General features: G+C 41.4%; 1 protein-coding gene across 6 annotated transcripts in view; it reads left to right on the top strand.

Moving 5' to 3' along the window:
* Window positions 1-20,188, top strand: part of ERC2 (ELKS/RAB6-interacting/CAST family member 2) — a 1,023,879-nt gene that overhangs the window by 15,692 nt on the left and 987,999 nt on the right. For all 6 annotated transcript variants that reach the window (XM_020970639.2, XM_078152062.1, XM_078152065.1 and 3 more), the window contains exon 2: window positions 13,934-14,731. In XM_020970639.2, coding sequence (XP_020826298.1) covers window positions 14,075-14,731 — 657 coding nt within the window. In that variant the 5' untranslated portion in view covers window positions 13,934-14,074. The remainder of the gene's footprint in view (window positions 1-13,933; window positions 14,732-20,188) is intronic.

The following is a 20,188-nucleotide window of genomic DNA, read 5'->3' as shown; positions in this document are numbered from 1 at the left end:
CAAATTTAGGTCTTCCAACCCTAGGTCTTTTCCTACTCTCCCACATTGATCCTCATTGCTTAGAACAGTGGTGTCAAAGTCAAATAGAAGATTGACTTAGAAAATATCGCATTAACATCACCTATGCTGTATTATATTTTTATTTATTTTGTTAAGGTTTTTTCAATTACATTTTCGTCTGGTTTGGGCCTCTCTGGGAGTTTGACACCTCTGGCTTAGAATACTTTATGTAAGAGAGTCATAGATGAGATGCTCTGTGAGTTCATTGAAAGTGGCTGGGGTGATGATCCATATAGCTTTGTTGAGGAGGGGACACCTTAGCTGGCTCTGGAGGGACTCCCTTATGCTGTTCAGTGGCTTAAAGCAGAGCACAAAGTGGCCATTTGTGTTTGGAAATCTCTGCAAATGTTGGCATTTAGTGGATCAATTTAAACCAATTTAGTTAGAACCATATTGGGAAATAGTCAAGGCTGATATTGGAGCACACAAAGTCTAAGAATGTGAATGAATGGATTGGGCCTGTTTTAATTAATTACTATTGGAAACGGAGCAGCATTGGAAGAAATGTACACAGCGTAGAAGGGAGGAACAATAGCATGTTAAAATATACGTACATAGATCTCTGAAATCAAATTTCTTATCTCATTAGACTTGATTGTCATTGGAGACTCTGAGGTTGGTAACCTACTTTTTCAGTGGGCTAATAGACATATTAATGATGGGAATGTGGTGACAGGGTGATTGGTCTCCTGTGGTCAAAATGGAAAAGAAAACAAAAAATAAAACATGTTTTGGAGCACACACTATTTGTGGGATGTAGCAATGATCTCACTGATTTTATTTTTTTCATCTGAGATCAAGAGTTCTTAAACCTGGCATCTGTTGAACTTAAGTTTTTAAAATAATTATATTTCAGTATAATTGGTTTTCTTTATAATCCTATGTATTCTAGCAGTTGGAGAAAATCAGGAAGGGTTTTATGTGGAAAGTTACTCGTGAGCTGTGTCCTGAAGGAAGAGAGGGATTCTCTAGGGACAAGGTGGAGATGAGGATGGAGTGCCTTCCAGGCACGGGGCATGGAGAGCTATGTTTAAAGACTGAGGAAAGGTCGGTTTGTTTGGAGATGGTGAGCAACGTCAGGAAGACAGGTTGAGTTCAAAGTCTGAAGGATTCCAAGATCTAACCAGATGAGTCTGTATTTTCTCCTAGAGGCAATATAGAGCCATGGATTCTTCTTGAGGAGGGGAGTGACAGGGTCAGACCTTTACTTAAGGAAAAGCACTGTTGGATGGGAATGTGAAGAACTTTAGGTCAGTCATCATAGCTTGTCTCTGCATTTTGCTAAGTATTCCCATTCCAATTGCACCAAGCTCTAGAGTGTTGCAGAAACTCCTGGAAGAAATCTATGAACACTCAAAAAAAGTTTGGCCTAATCATCCCTACAGGAAAAAACAAATAGATGAAGACTATCTATTGCCTGGATTATGACATGTACTTATGTTGACAACCTGTAGAACTTTTCCATTGAGCTAAATATCAGGGACAGACAGGGCAAATGGACAATGAGTTGGGTCCAGAAAAAAACAGGAGGAGGAGAGTGGACTGGAGTGCTTTTGGTAAATTATAGACTTCCTTTAGTTACCTCAAACTTCTCCGAGAAAATATGCCCATCTTTTAAGTAACAGTATTTTAAGTAATTGGTGTATGATTGCGACCCCTGGAACACTATGGTTCCCCAAAGAAACACAAATGAATATCCCACAGATGGCAATGGAGAGGCATATGGTGGGTGTGAGCAGGCTGCATGTAACTAATGAAGAACCTTGAAGCATAGAAGGAAAGGGTGTCAGCAGGGAAATAGAAAAATGAAAAACAAGATGGCCCCATCACATGGTGATAGCAAGGCAGACAGCTTGAGAGCTGTATGTCAGTATGTTAGGAGAAACTCAGAAAGACTCTCTTCCTACCACAGGTTGACTGCAGCCCCTGTGATGAACTTATTGGGGGGTATGGATTAGTGTTGCACAGGATGAGCAGGTGTGGTTGGGTTAGGAGCCCTATTGTTAATAGCATCGTAGGGGATTCATGATGAGATCATAGATCTTTTAGAGTATGCCATTTATGTCTTTATTGGAGTCAGTGATCAAAATGTTAAACATCATAAGGCTAATGACAAGTCCCTAGAATGCTTTGCTTGTAAACTGAAGTGAAACCGTCAAGGGAAACTCTTTTTGGGTCCAGCCATGTGACTAATTCCAAGGCTGTTGTTGCCTAGTCTTCATTTCTCCTTTCCCATAAAAGCAGTAGAGAAGCTGTCAAACATGCGTAGTTGAGCAAACAAGATTCCTGCACTGGCCGTGTCCAAAGCATACATCCCTTATGCTGGATCTTGAGTCCACCATCTTTCTGGCAAGAAGAGGGTAGTGTTTCATCACTGGGCCTTGGGATTTGTAGTTGGTGACTGCATCAGTCAGTTCTTAAGCCTTTCGAAGTTGTTTAGTTTTCCAATGTTACACAAATTGCTTTTCTGTTTCTGGATCAGTTCATGTAAGCCTTCTCAAGTTTTTCTGAAATTGTTCCTTTTGTAGTTTCTTATGGCACAATAGTATTCTACTACATTATTCCTATATTACAATTTGTTCAGTCCTTCCCCGGTGGAGGAGCACCTCTTTATTTCATTCTTTGCCCTTATAAAAAGAGCTTCTAGAAATATTACTGTGTATATTAGACCTTTTGCTCTTCCTTTTCTTTCTAAGGTATGCCTACCTTGTAGTCATATCACTTATTCTGTCACATTTGCAAAGAAGGGAAATAGATTCATTTTCTCATTTCTTCTTTGGGGCCAAGCTTGGTCGTGATAATTAGATAGTGTTTCATTTCACATTTCCCCCTCTTTTACATTGTTGTAATCATCATGCATGTTGTTTTCCTGATTCTGCTTATTTCACTCTGCATATGCTTCAAGTAAGTCTTCTCATACGTGGAATCCTTCTTATCAAATGAGATAACACATGTAAAATGTTTTGCAAACTTTAAAGTGCTATATAAATGCTAGTTATTATTCGTATTCATCATTTTTATGAAGCAGTCATGTTCCATTAGATTCAGGTACCACGGTTTGTTTAGTTCTACCCTAATTAATAGGCATCTACTTAGTTTCTAGTTCTTGGCTCCCACAAAAAGTGCTGCTTTGAATATTTTGGTGAGTATGGGACTTAAAAAAACCAAAACAAAACTCTGGCCTCCTGGTAGTATGTTCTTTAGGTCAACAGATATCATTATTTTAGTCACTTTCTTAGCATAATTACATATTTCTTTTTGGAATAGTTGGACAAATCCCTGCCTTTACCAAATGTGGATCAGTATGGCTAGCTTTTCCCAACTCCTCCAGCATTGACTATTCCAATCCTTTTTCAATTTTGCCAAATTTCTGGATGTGAAGTGAAACCTCTAGATTTTTTTGATTTGCATTTCTCTTGTTAATAATTTATAATATGCTTTTATGTAGTTGTTTTTGGTTTTCAGTTGCTTTAATAATAATAATAGCTAGCATTTATATAGCACTTTAAAGTTTGCAAAACACTTTACATGCATCATGTCACTTGATCCTCACAACAGCCTTGGGAGTTTGGTGCTATTGTTAACTTCATTTTATAGATGAGAAAACTGAGGCTGAAGCTGTAACCTATCCAATGTCACATATGGGTAAGGGTCTGAGGGAGGATTTGAACTCATGTAGCCATGTATACTTAAAAAGCAAACCCAACCCCCCAATCTCCTGCACATAGATTATAGGTCGTCCTCCCAGATCAAGTAGTTAAACTTAACCTCAGCCCACTTTTCAGTTTCCTGCATATTTCTGCTTGAACATCATTCTGAATTACAGGGAGGAATGATGTTGCATGGAAAAGAAAACCAGGTGGTTCAGCTAGAGTGTGGAGGGTCCAGGTTTGTAATGAGACCTTGGGCAGGTGAAAAGCAGACTGCCTATGCTGGTTATGGGAGATGAATCAGTGAGAATGGATTCCTTCCATCTTTAATCTGAGGATCTGGTGGTTTCCTTAGCATTGATCACATTCCCCAGAATCCAGGCACCAGGCAGAATTTATTCTTGTATACCAGTTGTCTTACAACAATATTCTTAACCTCATGGTGGTTCTGAGCAGGGAATGAGAAATACTGAGAAACCTTGACAAGCAGTACCCAGATGGCTTCCCCTGATTCATCACACATTACCAGGATGTGAATTTTGGTCATGTCTGACTCTTTGTGACTCTGTATGGGCTTTTCTTGGCACAGATACTGGAGCAGTTTGCTGTTTCCTTGTTCAGTGGATTAAGGCAAACAGAGGTTAAGTGACTTGCCCAGAAAGCCTAGGAAAGAGTCTGTGACTAGATTTGAACTCAGGTCTTCCTGACTTCAGGCCCAGCACTCTAGCCACTGAGCCATCTAGCTGCCTCCTGGTTCCTTGTTACTTATATGAAAAGACTGTCTCCAAAGTACCTATCTAGGCTTATTGCACTTTTCTCTCTTAAACGCCTTTCTTGCTGGTCCCTGCAAACAACATTCAAACTTTTATTGCTCCATACTGACTCTGCTGATTTCTGTAATGTGTGTGAGATCCAGATCTTGGTCATTTCCCTGGAAAAACCAGGATTTCTTTGCTCATATTTTACCAAGCATTTGTAAGGGACACATTCTCTAGTAAAATTTTTGTTCCACTATGTCCTAGCTGCTGAGCTAGATTGTGCTGTTGTGGCCCTGGGTGTAGAAACCGCATCAGTGTCTGTTCCCCGGTGTCTGTTCTCTGTCAGAGTATGCCCCTTCAAGGGGCAGTGCAGTGGAGGGGTGCTGGATTTGGTGTGAGAGAACTCTGCTTAGATTTCACGTTTCTACTTAACAGCCAACCTCGGGAAAGTCACCTCAAGCCTCAGTTTCCTCTTCTGTAAAACAAGGCAGTTGGCTCAGATGGTCTCCAAGGTTCCTTCCAGCTCTGAATGTCTGATTCTTTAAACCTGTGTTGCAGTTACACATTTCTCTTTGCTTTTGGAGGTGAAGGGGACCACACACAGATGGATTATAAAGTGAGCCTAATAAAACCATTAGCACTGTCTCTCCTTAGTTCAGTGAACTTAATTTGTTCACCTCTAGGAAATTCCTTCAGGGCCAAAGCTTTATTATTATCAAGATAAGTTAATCTTATTTCTTTTTTTTTTACCTTCAGTGATTTGAGAAAAACATTTCCATTGTTTATTGGTTAAGATTTTTCACCGTTGCATCTTAAGTGAAATAGTGTCTCTTTTAATAGTTTCATTATTTGAACACATGTGGAGTCTTATTTTAGTGATGTAATTGAGATTACTTAGTCAAAACCAAATGGAGTGCTCCAGCGGTGCCTGAGGGACAAAGCTCCCGTTGTGACTATTTTGTAAACAACCATGTTTGGACATGTTCTCTCCCCCCATAGAATGCAAGCTCCTTGAGGGCAAGGGCTGGCACATAGCAGAACAAAGACGTAACTTGAGAGTCAGAGGACCTGGCTTCAAACCCTGCTTCTGGACACTACCTGCTGGACCTTGGGAAAGTCACTTAACTCCCCAGACCTCAGTTTTCTCGTTGGAGGGTGATGTGGAATCACAGAACCCATTTCCTTCTCTCTTTCAAGCACCACGTAGGACCACAGGGGAGAGCAAGCATCCATGTGGGAAATCAGCTTAGATGTGTACAATGAATGAAATGATTAGTTTAAATGCGTTTGGGGAGGTGGGAGAGTGGGCGAGGGGCAGGTGTTGTTGGGAAGGTTTCCTGTAAGGGGTAGACCCTGAGCTTCGATTTCCAGTTGCTCCCCCTTGGCAGTTGTGATAGGTTTTGCTGTTGCCGTCCTTTCCCCAGTGCCCCCACTGCAGCCTCTCTCGGTTACCATGGCATTAGAGAAATACGTGGCTTGCTCATTCTTCCAGCGCAGAAGGACAGAGATTATTGAAAACTGATGATTAGGGAAATGGCTCATTTTCTTCCTTTCCTTCCACTTTCACCAGAGGTCCTCAGCAATTTAAAAGACAGGCCCAGATTCTTTTGTTTTCCTTCTGGGAGGTAGGTTACTAAGGCTGACTAACCTCATTGTGAGATTTACAAGTCTTGCTTTGTGTTCTGGTAGCTTTTTCTCTAGCTTTTTACTTATTTATTTGACAAATTTTCTTTCATTCTTCCTATTGAAGCAAGCTTAAGTGATTTCTGTGAAATAATGCAATTCCTTCCCTATTGAAACACAGACAAAAGTTCCTGGAATCCCAGAATCTCAGGGTAGAAGGGACCTCAATGACCATTTAGCATAGCCCATGCACAAAAGAAATTCCCTCTATAATGTCCCCATCAAGTGCACTCAGATTCTGTCTGAAGGGGGACTCCCCCGCTTCTGATGGCAGCCCCTTCCACTTCAGGACATGTCCATTTTTAAAGAAAGTTTTCCTGAGACACTAGCATGAATTCTGTCCACTGCTTCCAGTGTGTTGCTCAGAGTAAGTGCTGACCAAACCTTCTCTCCTCTGGGCTAAACATCCCCAGTTTCCTGAACTGGAATTGTCTTGTTCTGCTTCGGGATAGCTCTGTTTGTTGGAAGATTTTCTGAATGTCAAGCCTAAATCTGACTTTGCAACACCCCTACATCCCTCACCCCCATCACTCTTGGTTCCGCTGCTGAGGCTGAGCAGAACAAGCTAAATCTCTCTTTCCTATGAAAATCTTCATGTCCTCCCTAAGGCTTTACCATACTCTGGTCCTTCAGCTGATTCTCATATAACATGGACTTAAGGTCCTGTGCTGTTATGATTACCTTTTCCTCTAGGCACTTTTCAGCTGATCAGTTTCCTTCCTAATAGGAGGCCCCCCAGGACTGAACACAAGACACTGGATGGGGTCTGACCTGGGCAGAGGGTGGTGGGACTCTTGGCTCCCTGATCCTAAGAGCTGTTTCCTCATCCTGCTACCCCTGTTGAGTTCTAGACTTCAGAACATTTTTGTGCTTGTTTTTAAATGTGTTTAGGATTAAATTTGGGTTGTCAGACAAAATGAATAATCACATGGGTGCACTGCTAAGAAAAGGGAAGATTGCTCCCTGGGTACAGATCTCCAGGAAGGCGAATGATCCCAACCCACACTGTCTGTCAGTCCTGCTCAGGTGACGCGATGAGGCAGAGATCTGGGAAATTAGACTTAACCCAATTTAGAACAGACTGCAGGAAGTACTTTTGTTCTAAAATAGACCATTCTGGGCCATTATGCTCTGAGGTCTTTCAGAGACTGAGCAAGCTTTCCTTAGCCCCACCCACTCCTTTTACCCAGGCATTTACATTCCAAGAGTCTGCAAACCTCTTGAGACCAGAGCTTCATGAATGCATGCGTGTGTGTGTGTGTGTGTGTGTGTGTGTGTGTGTGTGTAATTTATGCACAAATAGTCACTTAAGTCAACCTCCTCATAGGCTCATTAGGGGCATCTTTGATTTGGTAAGTCTTAACCAAAACTTAATACTAAATTTTGAATTTTATTTGTGAAGCATTCATTGGGAAAATAATTTTAAAATTAATTATCTACTTTAAAATAGACTTCTTTAGTCCCATTTCCAATAACATTTGTCTGTTTCTATGCATGGAACGGCCTAATTAAGAATGCATAGTTCTTAGAAACAACTGGTATCTAAAATAGTTCACTTCCTCTTCTCATAAGCAATATAATTGCTGATTTCATTGGTGGAGGCAGAGGCACTGCAAAATTCACCACTTCTGCCTGAACCAGATTAAAATGTAATTAGGAAATGTCTAACAAAATGAATAAAAATACAATACAACATAGACAATGTTGATTTGTGGTTTTCTAAGACATTATGCAACCTGCAGGGATCTGGTTCTATTTGGGTTTGACACCACTGGTGTAGATAGTTCCTGGTGTGTAATTTCCCTCTACCAACTAGAGTTATGGAAAATTGTTTGGAAATATTGAAAGATTAAGGGATTTGTCACAGATCAGTTTGTTCCAGAGGCATGACTTGAACCCAGGTCTTTCTGACTCCTTGGTGAGCTGCCTATCTGCTATATTATGCTGCCACTCACTGGAAGACTAGACTGTAGTGTTTAAATTGATCATAAGAATGACAGTGGAGATTATTTTAATATATGGATTGAACTAGAAGGCTGGGGAGGAAACTTCTAAGTCTCCAGTTCTATGATTCTGCAATATTGAGATGTAAGGGACCTCAGAGACTATTCAACTGAACTCTCTTATTTTAAAGATGAGGATACTGGTGAAGTTGTGATAAAATTTAAGATTATAGCCTTTAGATCCTATAATAAATTTACAGTTCGGGGAAAAAAGGTTTTTTGGCCATTCTTTTGAGGTCAGTCACAGGCACTAATAATATCCCATTATTGTGATGATATGAACATATTCACCAGGATATAATAATCATGTACTTACTTAAACAACATTATAATACTGCCTGTTGAATACAGCTTATCCTTTTGCTTTCTCTTTCATGGATTAAAAAAATTTAGGCTGGAAGAGAAATTAGGAGACAACCAGAAAAAGCTTAAGTGTCCCCAAAAAGTACCCTAATATGTCAGAGAATTTATAGAGAAGGGTAAGGATGGTCAATGGCTCCAAAGAGCCAATGAAAATCATTCGCTTTAGTGGGTTATTCAGAACTTGGTTGATTTGGACTTTCGGCCGAGGGTGTAGCTTTGGCTTTTTGCCCCACATTGAAAAGAAAACCCCTTCCCTCAGTTTGTCACCTTTTTGTGTGTTGCATTTATCCCTTAGAATGTAAGCTCCTTGAGGACAGGGACAATTTGTAATTTAAATCTCTATGAAATGGATCCAGGCAGAACTAGGCTGGCCTGCTTTATGGAGCTGGAAGGAACCTTGGAGATCATCTAGTCTAATTTACTCATTTGACAGAAGAGCAAACATTTATGAGGCAGTTGGCAAGGGCATGAGTCAAGACTGCATTCAGAAATTCTTTATTAATAGGATCTGAGAAATAGCTGTGGGAGGCTCAGAAGCCCAGAGATGGAAAGTGACCTATCCAAGGTCACACTGGCAGTAAATGGAAAAGCTGGGATTTGAACTCAGGTCCTCTGACTCCAAATCTAGCACTTCTAATGATTTTAGTAACTGAGCCCAGATGTGGCTAATTCTATGCCTACTGGGTTGTAATTACTTACCTAATTCTCAGCCTCTGTGAATGGCTTCTTATTTTTTGGAATCTAACCAATGCAATGTGTTTAGAAAAAGAATTAACGGGGCCCTCTTTCTTCTATAGTTCATGTCATGCTTCCCCCGGGATAAGATGAGAGAGATGTTGGGGAAACAAGGCCTAAACATCATCATTGTCATAACAGTATTAATAGTTTATTTAAAGCATTACAGTTTATAAATTACTTTCCTCATAATTAACCTATGGGATAAATAGCACAAGGAGCATGATTTCTGATTTACAGATAGGGAAACTGAAGAGTCTTCAGAGTGGAGCCAGAGAGATGTGGCAACCAGAGGGACAGTTTTGGAATCTGGAGGAGTTGGGTTCCAGTCCTGTGTCTGAGACTCATACTGGCCATATGGTCACACACACAGGCCAGTCACCTGACCTCTCAGTGCTCTAGGCCACTCTGTAAGATCATTAGTTACCGGTGAGGTGCCCATCTGCATTGGTGAAGGGAGTTTCTACACCCAGACTTCTCCATACTAATGAAGTCACTGACATAGATTTTAAAAAAGTGTCTAGCAGATGTGACATCTCTGAGGGACTTTGCCCATCTTAAGATACTCTATTGATGTTTTTGCCTTTTTTTGGGTACCCATTGTATTAGCACAGTGCCTAATACCTAATGAGTGTTTAAGTTAATGTTTGCTGATTGATATAAATGTCAGCTATTGCTTGCTAATGGCCACGTCAGTTGGCACATCAATTCTGAGCCTGTACTAATACCCTCATCCATAGCTTCCCAGTGTAGCTTTTTGCTTCCTCCTCCTCTGTTTTCTTGCCAGCTTCCCTTTTCTACATGGCCAACACTGACAGGGTCAGAGCATCCCATATCTGTTCCCAGATCATTTACACATCCCTCATCCCAAAATAAAACCTAAGTTCCTAAAAGATCCCAAAGAAAATAAAAAAAAGACCAAATCAAACAAAAAAACGTTTTCTTGCAATGAGATGGATGCCTCTATATGATACAGTAAGTTCTAGATTGAGTTAGAACTTGGCTCACTTAATATTAGACACATAGACACTGGCTATTTTGTGATCTTGTCAATGGGAAGTCTTTGAGCCAGTGACATTTATTGAGTATTTAAGTCAATATCTTAAACAGGTTGATTTAGGGAGTTTCTGTGGCCGAGAGAAGTCGTTAGATTAGACTGCTTCTGAGATCCCTTTTTGATTCAGAGCTTTTTCTTGTAACAAATTGCTTTTATGTTTGTTATCTGTGTAAGAAAGCCCAGCTCATGGACAGGAGGGCTGTAGAGTCAGTCCATCTAGCTTGACTGGGCTCCATGATTACAGATTTCATCTCAAAACAGGGTTGGCATCATGGGGAGTGCATGTAGAGCGTTACCCACATGAGTGGACTTAAGTTTTCGCTGACTCTGAGGCCCATTTTATGTGTGTGTGTCTTAGAGCTTTTTTCTGGGATCCCCCTAATACAGAATTTCTGGTTGCAGCCTTGCCTCAAACCTGGCCTGTTTTCTAATAAATATATGCTTCTGGATACAAGAGATAGAAAATGGCCCCCCACATCAGTGTTTGAAAATAACCATAATAACAATAGCAGCACACATTTACAGAGTGTTTTAAAGCTTATGAAGGGTTTTATATATGTTATCTTATTAGATCCTTCCTTGCACCTGCCCTATGGGAATAGATGCTATAGTATAGCATCAACATCTGTATTTTACAGATGGGAAACTGAGGCTTTAGAAAGTCAAACAAAATTCCTGGCATGTAACAGATACTTAATAAACATGTATCAGTCAGTTGGATGAGTTGCTTATGGTCATATAGCTAGTAAGTGTCAGATTGAAAGCTGTCTTCCAGCCTTCACGTCCACCACTTTGTCCACTATAACACATTGCCTCTATTAATAAACATCGTGTTCAATTAAACTTGCTTTTTTCTTTCTTTCTTTTTTTTTTTTGTGTGAGGCAATTGGGGTTAAGTGACTTGCCCATGGTCACACAGCTTGTAAGTGTCAAGTGTCTGGTCTGAGGCTGGATTTGAACTTAGGTTCTCCTGATTCCAGGGCCGGTGCTCTATCCACTGTGTCACCTAGCTGCCCCGATTTGCATTTATATAGATGAGTTTCAATGCCTCTAAACTGTTTAGTTTCTCTGTCTAAGTCTCCATCAGATTTCTTATTCATGAGTTCCCATTCATTTTCCCTCTTATGTAGTTGTGTTTCTGGTGTGCTTTGTTCTTTTTTTTTTTGCTTCACATTATTTCATAAAGGTTGCTCCATTTTTCTCTGATATTACTCATTCTTGTTGATCTTAATTGCATTATAGTATTCTGTTACATTAATGGGCCACAATTTATGCAATCATTCCTCCATTGTTGGACGTTTAGTTTGCGCCTATTTTTTTTTCCTTTGCTGTTTCAGCTGATGTTGAAATGAAAATCTTTGAAGAGGCATATAATTAGCTTGGGGAACTTGGGGAAGACTTTCTATAAAACTGTGCCATGGAAAAAATTGTGATAAGAGGCAACATGGTATAGTAGAGAGAGTACTTGACTTGAAGTCAGCATGACCTGGGTTCAAATCCTGCCTCTGACATTTATTACCTGGGTGACTTTGGGGGTCACTTACCCTTTCTGAGTCTCATTTTGCTTATATGTAAAATGAAGGGGTTGCTCTAGGGAATCTTGAAGCTCTAAATCTGTGATCGTATGTGAAAGAGAAAACCCATGTGTTGGATGGGATGGAACTGGGCAATCTGGGTTTAAATCTAGGTTCTAACACTTACTGACTCTGTGGCCATGAATAAGGCATTTAGACTAAGTTTCCCCATCTATAAAATGAAAATAATTATACATATACTATTCACCTCACAGACTATTATGAAAAAAATGCTTCTTTAGCCTTAAAACACTACAGAAAACAAATATTTCTCCTCTTCTTTTTTAAAAATCAGCCGTACTTGAAAAATACTTACAGTTATTTTGCACACCCAGAAATGTTAAAACATTTGTGACAATCGGTGGGCTGTCAGAAATTTTCACCTCAAAGTCCTCTGATTGTCATAATCTTTCTTCTTTTCCCTTCCCTTCCCCTCTCTGTGATCTTTTAGTTCAGTTCTCAGGTACCACTATTGCCTGAGATCTGTCCAGAGTGCTGAACTTCAACTTTCTGGTGAAAACTGGAAACTTTGTGGTGGGGATGTGGAAGAAGCTAACACATTTTCTTTAAAACTAACTTTGAAAGTGAAATCACAGAAAATCAGTATAATCAGTATGTACGGAAGGTGTGGAGAGGGCAGCCCTATTACTTTGTCTGTTGGATAGGATTTATGGGATGATTGTTTTGTGGCTTAAAAAAATTTTTTTTTCTTGACTTGTGCCAATCGTGATGGTGGATCATAACAGATCCTTAATCTAGAGCAAGAAGGGGCCTCAGAACATATCTGGTCCAACTGTTTCATTTTACAGATGAGGAAACTGAGGCCATGAGAGGTAAAATCATTTGCCATGGTCACACAGGTAGTGACAGAAACATGACTTGAACCGAAGTCCTCTGGCTCCAAAGCCAGTGGGCCTCCCATGTGCTTCTAGGTGAGTTACTAACCAAGACTGGAGTAGGAAGGGGAGTTGAGGGGCAACTGTAAGGATGACTCTCTGTACCTAGGTTTCCTTGATTTCCTGAAGAGCTCCCTAGGGCTCCTAAACCCCTCTGAGAGTCCTTTTTTTATACTGAAAATTCGCATTAAGCAAATAATTTGAAGAATATTAGCTTTCAGTTGCACATGTCCCATGACTTTGGTTTGAGCTATGTTCTTGAGAGACAATGTAGTGCAGTGGAATAAGTTGAAGAGTAGGCATCAGAAGAACTTGGTTCAAGTCCTCATTCTGGCATTTATTAGCTGTGTGACTGTGGACAAATCACCTAAACCTAAAGCTTCATTTGTCAAAAAACAAACAAATAAACCCCAAAACCTTACATAAATAGGGATAGATTGAAAGAGTTAGAGCCTCATAATCTCTCTCAAAAGGTTGTGAGAAAAGTCCTTTGTAAACTCTAACGTGCTATAAAAACCTACATTGCACTAGGATTCAGGAAGACCTGGGTTTGGAATCAGCTTCACATGTTTATTAGCTGTGTGAGTGTGGGTAAGTAACTGCTCTGGCCCTCTATTTTCTGATCTGAAAAATGGGGATAGTACATTAGACTACAGGGTAGTATTGAGGCTCAAATGAGATAACATATGTAATGTATTTTGTAAGTCTGAAAGTATTGTATCAGTGTGATTCCTTATTGTTGTCATCAATATAGTTTAAAAAATTGTCATAAGCTATGTAAAAAACTCAGCCAAATCTCCACTCTCATGAGCCTCATATCCTCATCTGTAAAATGTCAGTCCTTACAGTACCTGCCTGATAGGTCTTCTAGGAAGTAATGACTTTCCAGACCTTAAAGTGCTATAGAAATATGATTTATTTTTTTGTTATTATTGTTACTAACAGGGTTATTTTATGTAAATCATATAACCTCTCTGAGATTATATTTTCTCATTTGCAAAATGAGGATAATATTTGCCCAACCCACTTTATAGGAATGGCCTGAGGAAAATATGTTGTAAATAAATTTCTATGGAAATGAGTTGTAATATTGTTCAGAGTTTTCAAGTTATTTAATTTTAATTTTCTCTTTCTGTTTTCTTTCAACTTTTTAGATCTCTGAAGGAAGGCATTTCTTGGTGCAGCTTATGAAAATAATGCAGTGAAAATCTCGGCCAGTTGTGGAAATATTGGCCAAATTCCAAATCCAAGTATAGCATTTCTTATATTCAGTTGTACCTCATCCTAGAAGAACCATGTATGGGAGTGCGAGAACAATCAGCAACTTGGAAGGTAGCCCTTCCCGGTCACCTCGCTTGCCAAGGTCACCTCGTTTGGGCCACCGGAGAACCAGTAGTGGAGGTGGGGGAGGAACGGGTAAGACATTGTCCATGGAAAACATCCAGTCCCTTAATGCAGCCTATGCAACATCTGGACCAATGTACTTGAGTGACCATGAGGGGGTTGCATCCACGACTTTCCCCAAGGGCACGATGACCCTCGGAAGGGCTACGAACCGAGCTGTGTATGGTGGTCGGGTCACAGCCATGGGGAGCAGCCCCAATATTGCATCTGCTGGTCTCTCCCACACTGATGTCCTTTCCTACACTGACCAGCATGGGGGTCTGACTACGTCGTCTCATCATCACCACCACCAAGTTCCTTCCATGTTGAGACAGGTAAGGGACAGCACCATGCTAGATTTGCAGGCTCAGCTCAAGGAGCTGCAGCGGGAGAATGATCTCCTCCGCAAAGAGCTAGACATCAAAGACAGCAAGTTGGGGTCCTCCATGAATAGCATTAAGACGTTCTGGAGCCCTGAACTCAAGAAAGAAAGAGTCCTGCGCAAAGAAGAGGCAGCCCGCATGTCTGTTCTCAAGGAGCAGATGAGGGTCTCGCATGAAGAAAATCAGGTAGGTCATGCCCAAGGTCAAGTTCCACCTTCTCTCTGCCCCCACCCCCATCCTCATCCTCCTGATTGATTTCTAACAGAGCAGTTGATACTTTGCAGGTGCTGGGACCTGGGCTGGAGGACATTTCATGGCACAAAGACCATGTATCTACCTTTGAAGGAACCACCAGCAAGGGTGCATAACTTGGGGTGGATGGGAGGCTGTAGCTAGTGATCCTCCCCTTCCTCCAGGAGTCTTCTTTCTTGCTGCTGAGGAGGGGAATGGGCTCGCTTCATTTCTGCACTTTTGTAGGCTGGGTTTTCTCCTTTCAACAGTAATTTGAACGTGGGCCCGGCCAGCTGTCTGGAAGAGATAAACACATTTTACATCAGAATGAAAGCTTTCTCATCTTCTCAGAAATAGGGGGTTAGACCATATGATCTCCAAGGTCCCTTTTAGTGCTGATATTTTAATCTTCATAGAGGTCCATTTTCAGTGGTGAAGTGGTATGGGAAGGGCATTAGTTTCTTACAGAGTTAGCAATGTTTCACTGAAGAATTTGATAGTAAGGTTGGATGTTAGGAAGCTGATGCTAAAGGAGTATAACTCATTGATTCTCTTCCCTCTGCTCCCACCAATGACCACCTTTGTGTTAAAGGCACATGATTTAGGTACCTTCTATAGTTTGCCCAACTCTCTAAAGAAGCCTGGCATATTCGTTTGGGTTGAAAATTGCCAATAAACTCAAAACTTTCTAGAGGCATACCTGCATGATATTGGAGAGGGAGATGGTCAAAGTCATTTTGGAACGTTATTAGGATATCATAGCCACACCCCATTGAGAAAAATTATTATTTTGCTATTATGTTAATAACTAATTATTAAATTAGGATTCAGGTTTTTTCTTTTTATTTTGTCATTTAGGGCCCAGCCCCTATAGGTCAGTCAGGCAGTCTCTGAAGGACATGACTGATTGATGAGATGTCCTTAACCATCTGGGAACATGTTTCTCAATCTTGGATGGGACCCCATCCAACTAGGAAACCTTACTTCTGTCTAAAGTGTGAACAGAATTTAATCTAGGCAAATTCTTGCCACAAGAAAATTAGCCCCTGTCCTTGCACCTCTCCATTGGAGTCTAGGGTGACCAGAGAGGTCTGGATGGAAGTGGATTCCCCTGTCCAGATTGCTAGAGGTGACTGAGTCTCATGATCAAGCCACATTTTCAGTGGGAGGAGCTGAAGGCTTCTAGCCCTCATTAGATGTCCACCAATCAGGGTTGATTTTTTTTTACTTGACAGGGGCACCCCCTTTTCCAAAAGTATATTAAAGCTTTTAGCTTCTCCATGGTTTTGCCTTTGGTTGTTGAGAGAAACCACTGCTCATCAATTTATTAATTATTGGCTAGCCTAATTAATAAATTGATTATTAATTACCCAGAAACTCTGTGTCTAGAAGTTATAGCATCACAACTTTCAGAATGCCGCCCTAGAGGCATTTACATCTTTCCATTTCCTGCCTGGAGGACTATTGTTACTCATCCCTGATCCTTCCTCCATGCTGTCTGTTATCTACTAGGCGATCTCTGGTCCCTGTTCCCCACTCTTTGACACTGTGCTTCCCAGTCCCTGCTCCTTATTCCCCTCTTCCTACCAAAATGTCTCTGGTTCCACTTCCCTGAGCTCCACTGCCTGCCTGATTCTATTTGTGTCATGCTCCTTCTCCAGGATATCTCTAGTCTCTGGTCCCTACTCTTCTTTCCTTCTTTCTCAGTACATTCCAAACAGTTGATCAATTGTATTTGAAGGGAAAATCATAGATGTTTTATCTTCTCCAAGGGATGGAAAGAAAGAGAGAAAGAGAGGGCTGAGAAGAATCTGTTGGAATTTGAGTGTTGCAACACCTTGATTGTACATTGCCAAGTGAGTCTTCTCTGGAACATGAGGATAATTAGATCAGTCACTTAAAAGCTGAAGAGGACCCTAGTCAAACATCTTCTTTTTTACAGATGAAGAAATTGAGGCCCAGGGAAGTAACATGACTGGCCCAAGGTCACATAAATAGTAAGTAGAAGTAGGATTTGAACCCAAGTCTTCTGAGCCAGCCTCCAACACTCTTTTTAATAGGCTTGTAATTTCATTAGATGGCCTAAAGAATCTAAAGTTTGCTATGAGGAACAGTAGAGTGAGGGAGTCTGGCGGGGAGTGGATCATAATCTGCACCAATGGAGGGATGCTCACATTGATGAGATCACAGACCCATTGAAGCATTGAATTATTATGATAATCCACAGGGGTAAGCATTTCCATTTTGGCCTGTTTGCTGCTTGCATCTTCCTGGTTGAAGAGGAATCTTGGTCATTATTGTAGGTTAAAGTGAATGAAACTATTTGAAAGGTTGTGTCCTGTAGGAGAGAGATTAGACTTCTTTTGTTTGGCTCCAGAGGATACAGCCAGGTACAGAGGAGGGAGCTGCACTTCCTAACCAAGAGAGCCAAGATCCCAAAGTGTAATGGGCTGCCTGGAGAGGTAGTGGGCTTCCCATCATTTTAGGGCTGCAGGCAGAGCCTGGAGGATCCTTCATTGGTTATGTTGTAAAAAGGGATTCTTCTCCTTCCTCCCCCTTTTCTCCTTCCTTCCTTCCTTCCTTCCTTCCTTCCTTCCTTCCTTCCTTCCTTCCTTCCTTCCTTCCTTCCTTCCTTCCTTCCTTCCTTCCTTCCTTCCTTTCTTTCTTTCTTTCTTTCTTTCTTTCTTTCTTTCTTTCTTTCTTTCTTTCTTTCTTTCTTTCTTTCTTATAGCTACAGAGGTCCCTTCCAACTTCAATTTTGTGACTTTGGGATTCAAACTTGGAAACAACTCATTGTGTCATGTGCTCTTGAAACATTTGAAAACATTGGAATCCTCCTCTCTCCACCCCTCCACTCCCTCATAAAAACCAGGAGCCTAAAACATGTCAGAGAGGAATTTCAGTGTCTTGGTCAGGGCCGATGCCATTGTTCTGTAGATAAAGCCAGTCTTTCATGCCCTCTCCCTCCCTAGCTGTGCCCCCTTCTTCCCACCAGGCCCTCATCCTTGGGGCCTTCCTTTTGTCTTCCTGTCAGCTGCCTCTTGGTTAATTGTGGTACATTTGGAAAGAGCGCTGGTGTGGGAATCAGAACAGGGTTGTAACTCTGTCTCTGCCACTTACAACCTGTGAGACCTTGAATAAATGGCTTAGCCTCTTTGGGCTTCTGTTTCTGCATCCACAAAGTGAGGGCATTGGGCTGAATGCTGTCTAAGATCTCTGCTAGCTCTGGAGTCGTGATTCTTTGACCCTAACAAGAAGCCTTGATGAAGTGTTAACTAGTAATTGAGGTGCTAGTGTCCAAACCATGATTTGTGAACCTTCTCAGGGCTATTTTTTCTAGCCTTGGCCAGTATTTTTATCAGTATTTTGTCGATGACCTGGACAAAGGCACAGTAAGGCACGCTAACACCATTTCAGAAGACAAAGTGGGTGGGCTACCCCATGCTTTTCAGGACAGAATCTTGACAGGCTGGGCCTGTGGGCCCAATCTGATAAGATGAATTGGAGTGATGACAGATATAAAATCCCACTTTAGGTTAAAAAAAACCTCCATCCACTGTCCAAATAGAAATTGGGGGATGCGTGGCTAGGCAACAGTTTGTGGGCAACAGTGTTCTGGGAGAGAGGATGGAAGAATGGTCAGAAATGATTCTTGCCAACAAAGTGTTTGCTGCCTGGTTGGGGAGAACAGAAGCCACATGCTGATGAATTAGAGAAAAGGGAACTGATGATCTTGCTGTTCTGTGCCTTGGGCTCTCTTCAGTTCTAGCTTCTGCAGGTTAGGGAAAGATTAGAGTTCAGGGAAGGGCAACCTGAAGGGGGAAGGGCTTCAGCCCTCTCCTGTGCAGTGCCTAGCAAAGTGCCCCTAACATAGCACGTGCTTTCTAAATCCTTGTGTTTTGATTGTGATAGGAATCCATTGAAAGAACTGGGTATGCTTAATCTGGAGAGGAGAAACAATTAGGGGTCGTAGATTTGGAATTGGAAGGGACCCCTAACCCAGCCCTCTCACTTTAGAGATGAGGAAACTAAGACCTAGGGAGGCAAATGACTTGTCCAAGGTCACACAGCTAGTGGCATAAGCTCTATGATCTCTGAGATCTCTTATATCTCTGAGAGCCTATATCTCCTCTTCCTTGAGAATTGTGTGGAAAATAGGGAGGACTTAGGACCTATAGACATTCCTCAGGGGTGACTTTTATTTTAGTGGAATGGTGTATGCCATGCATTTTCCTGCATGCTCCTAGGATGGAAGGCAGTATGGGATAGTGGAATCACATCTGGAAACACCCCTCCCCCCAGAAACCATTGCATCATTGATTTTTCTAGGCTTGGTCTGTCTTCCCCTTTCAGACTGCCACTGTTTAGCACAGTGCCTGGCAGACAGTAGGTGCTGAATAAATGCTGGTTATCTCACTGATTCTACTTTCCAGCCAAACCGTACTCCAGGAACTTCTCTTCCTCCACATTCCATCTCTGGTTTGTGTGAATTTGTATAAGCCGTATCCCCTGCCTCCCTCCTCATCTCTGCCTCCTAGAATCCTCAGCTACATTCCAAGCTCAGCTCAGCTGCTCCCTTCTTTATGAGGCAGTTCCCGATTCTGCACTATCCCCTCCCCCCACTCTTCCCCCTCCCCATTTCTGGTAGTCTGTCCCTGAAATTACTTTGTATATATCTTGTATTTCCTTCTAGGCTATGTGTTCTTTGCTTTGATAGAATTCCACCTCGAGGGCACAGCCTGCTTAGTTTTTGTCTTTATACCTGCTACGCACACCTAGCATGTGCTTGGCAAAAAGTGGGTGCTTAATAAACACCAATTGATTGACTTACTAGAAAAGAGGAATCTATGTTATAGCTTATAGGAACTGTGCTGTAGGCATGTAAACTGTGGCATATAATAGGCAGTTTTAATTGGGCTGTTATTGACCTACCTTGTGCACGCTTGAGTGGGCCAAGGTCATTGCCAAATTGTAACTCAGAGTCGTGTAGGTAACTAGCCTGGGGCAGGCCAGGACTCAGGGCAGAGCTGACCATCTCTAGCTCAACAGAAATGAAAACAATCTGCTGGAAGTCAGTCCGAATGTTTTTTTTTTTTTTCAGATGAGTGTTTGCTCCAGTTTCATGTGTGATCCATTCATTTCCATTTTGAGCTGATAATTCAAAATGGCCCTGGCTGATCGTGTTGACGGACTTCCTTGTTATCTTGTTTATTCATATGCTATAATTGGATAAGACTTTCCTGGCTTGAATTCTCCTTTAAAGTCCTTATTTTCTTGTGACTGGCAAGGCATGATTGAGTTTGCAAATTAGATTTTTTTTTCTTTGAGAAGCAGTTTCCCTTTTGATCATTTCTTTGGAAAGGGGCAACACAGCTATGTTATGATAAGAATGACTGCTTAGGATCGCCTGAC

This window comes from Phascolarctos cinereus, unplaced genomic scaffold, assembly GCF_003287225.1.
Source record: "Phascolarctos cinereus isolate Bilbo 61053 unplaced genomic scaffold, phaCin_HiC Scaffold_4;HRSCAF=312, whole genome shotgun sequence".
NCBI lineage: Eukaryota > Metazoa > Chordata > Mammalia > Diprotodontia > Phascolarctidae > Phascolarctos > Phascolarctos cinereus.
The sequence above is the reverse complement of the archived record's forward strand: the minus strand, read 5'-3'. Positions and strand labels throughout refer to the sequence as shown.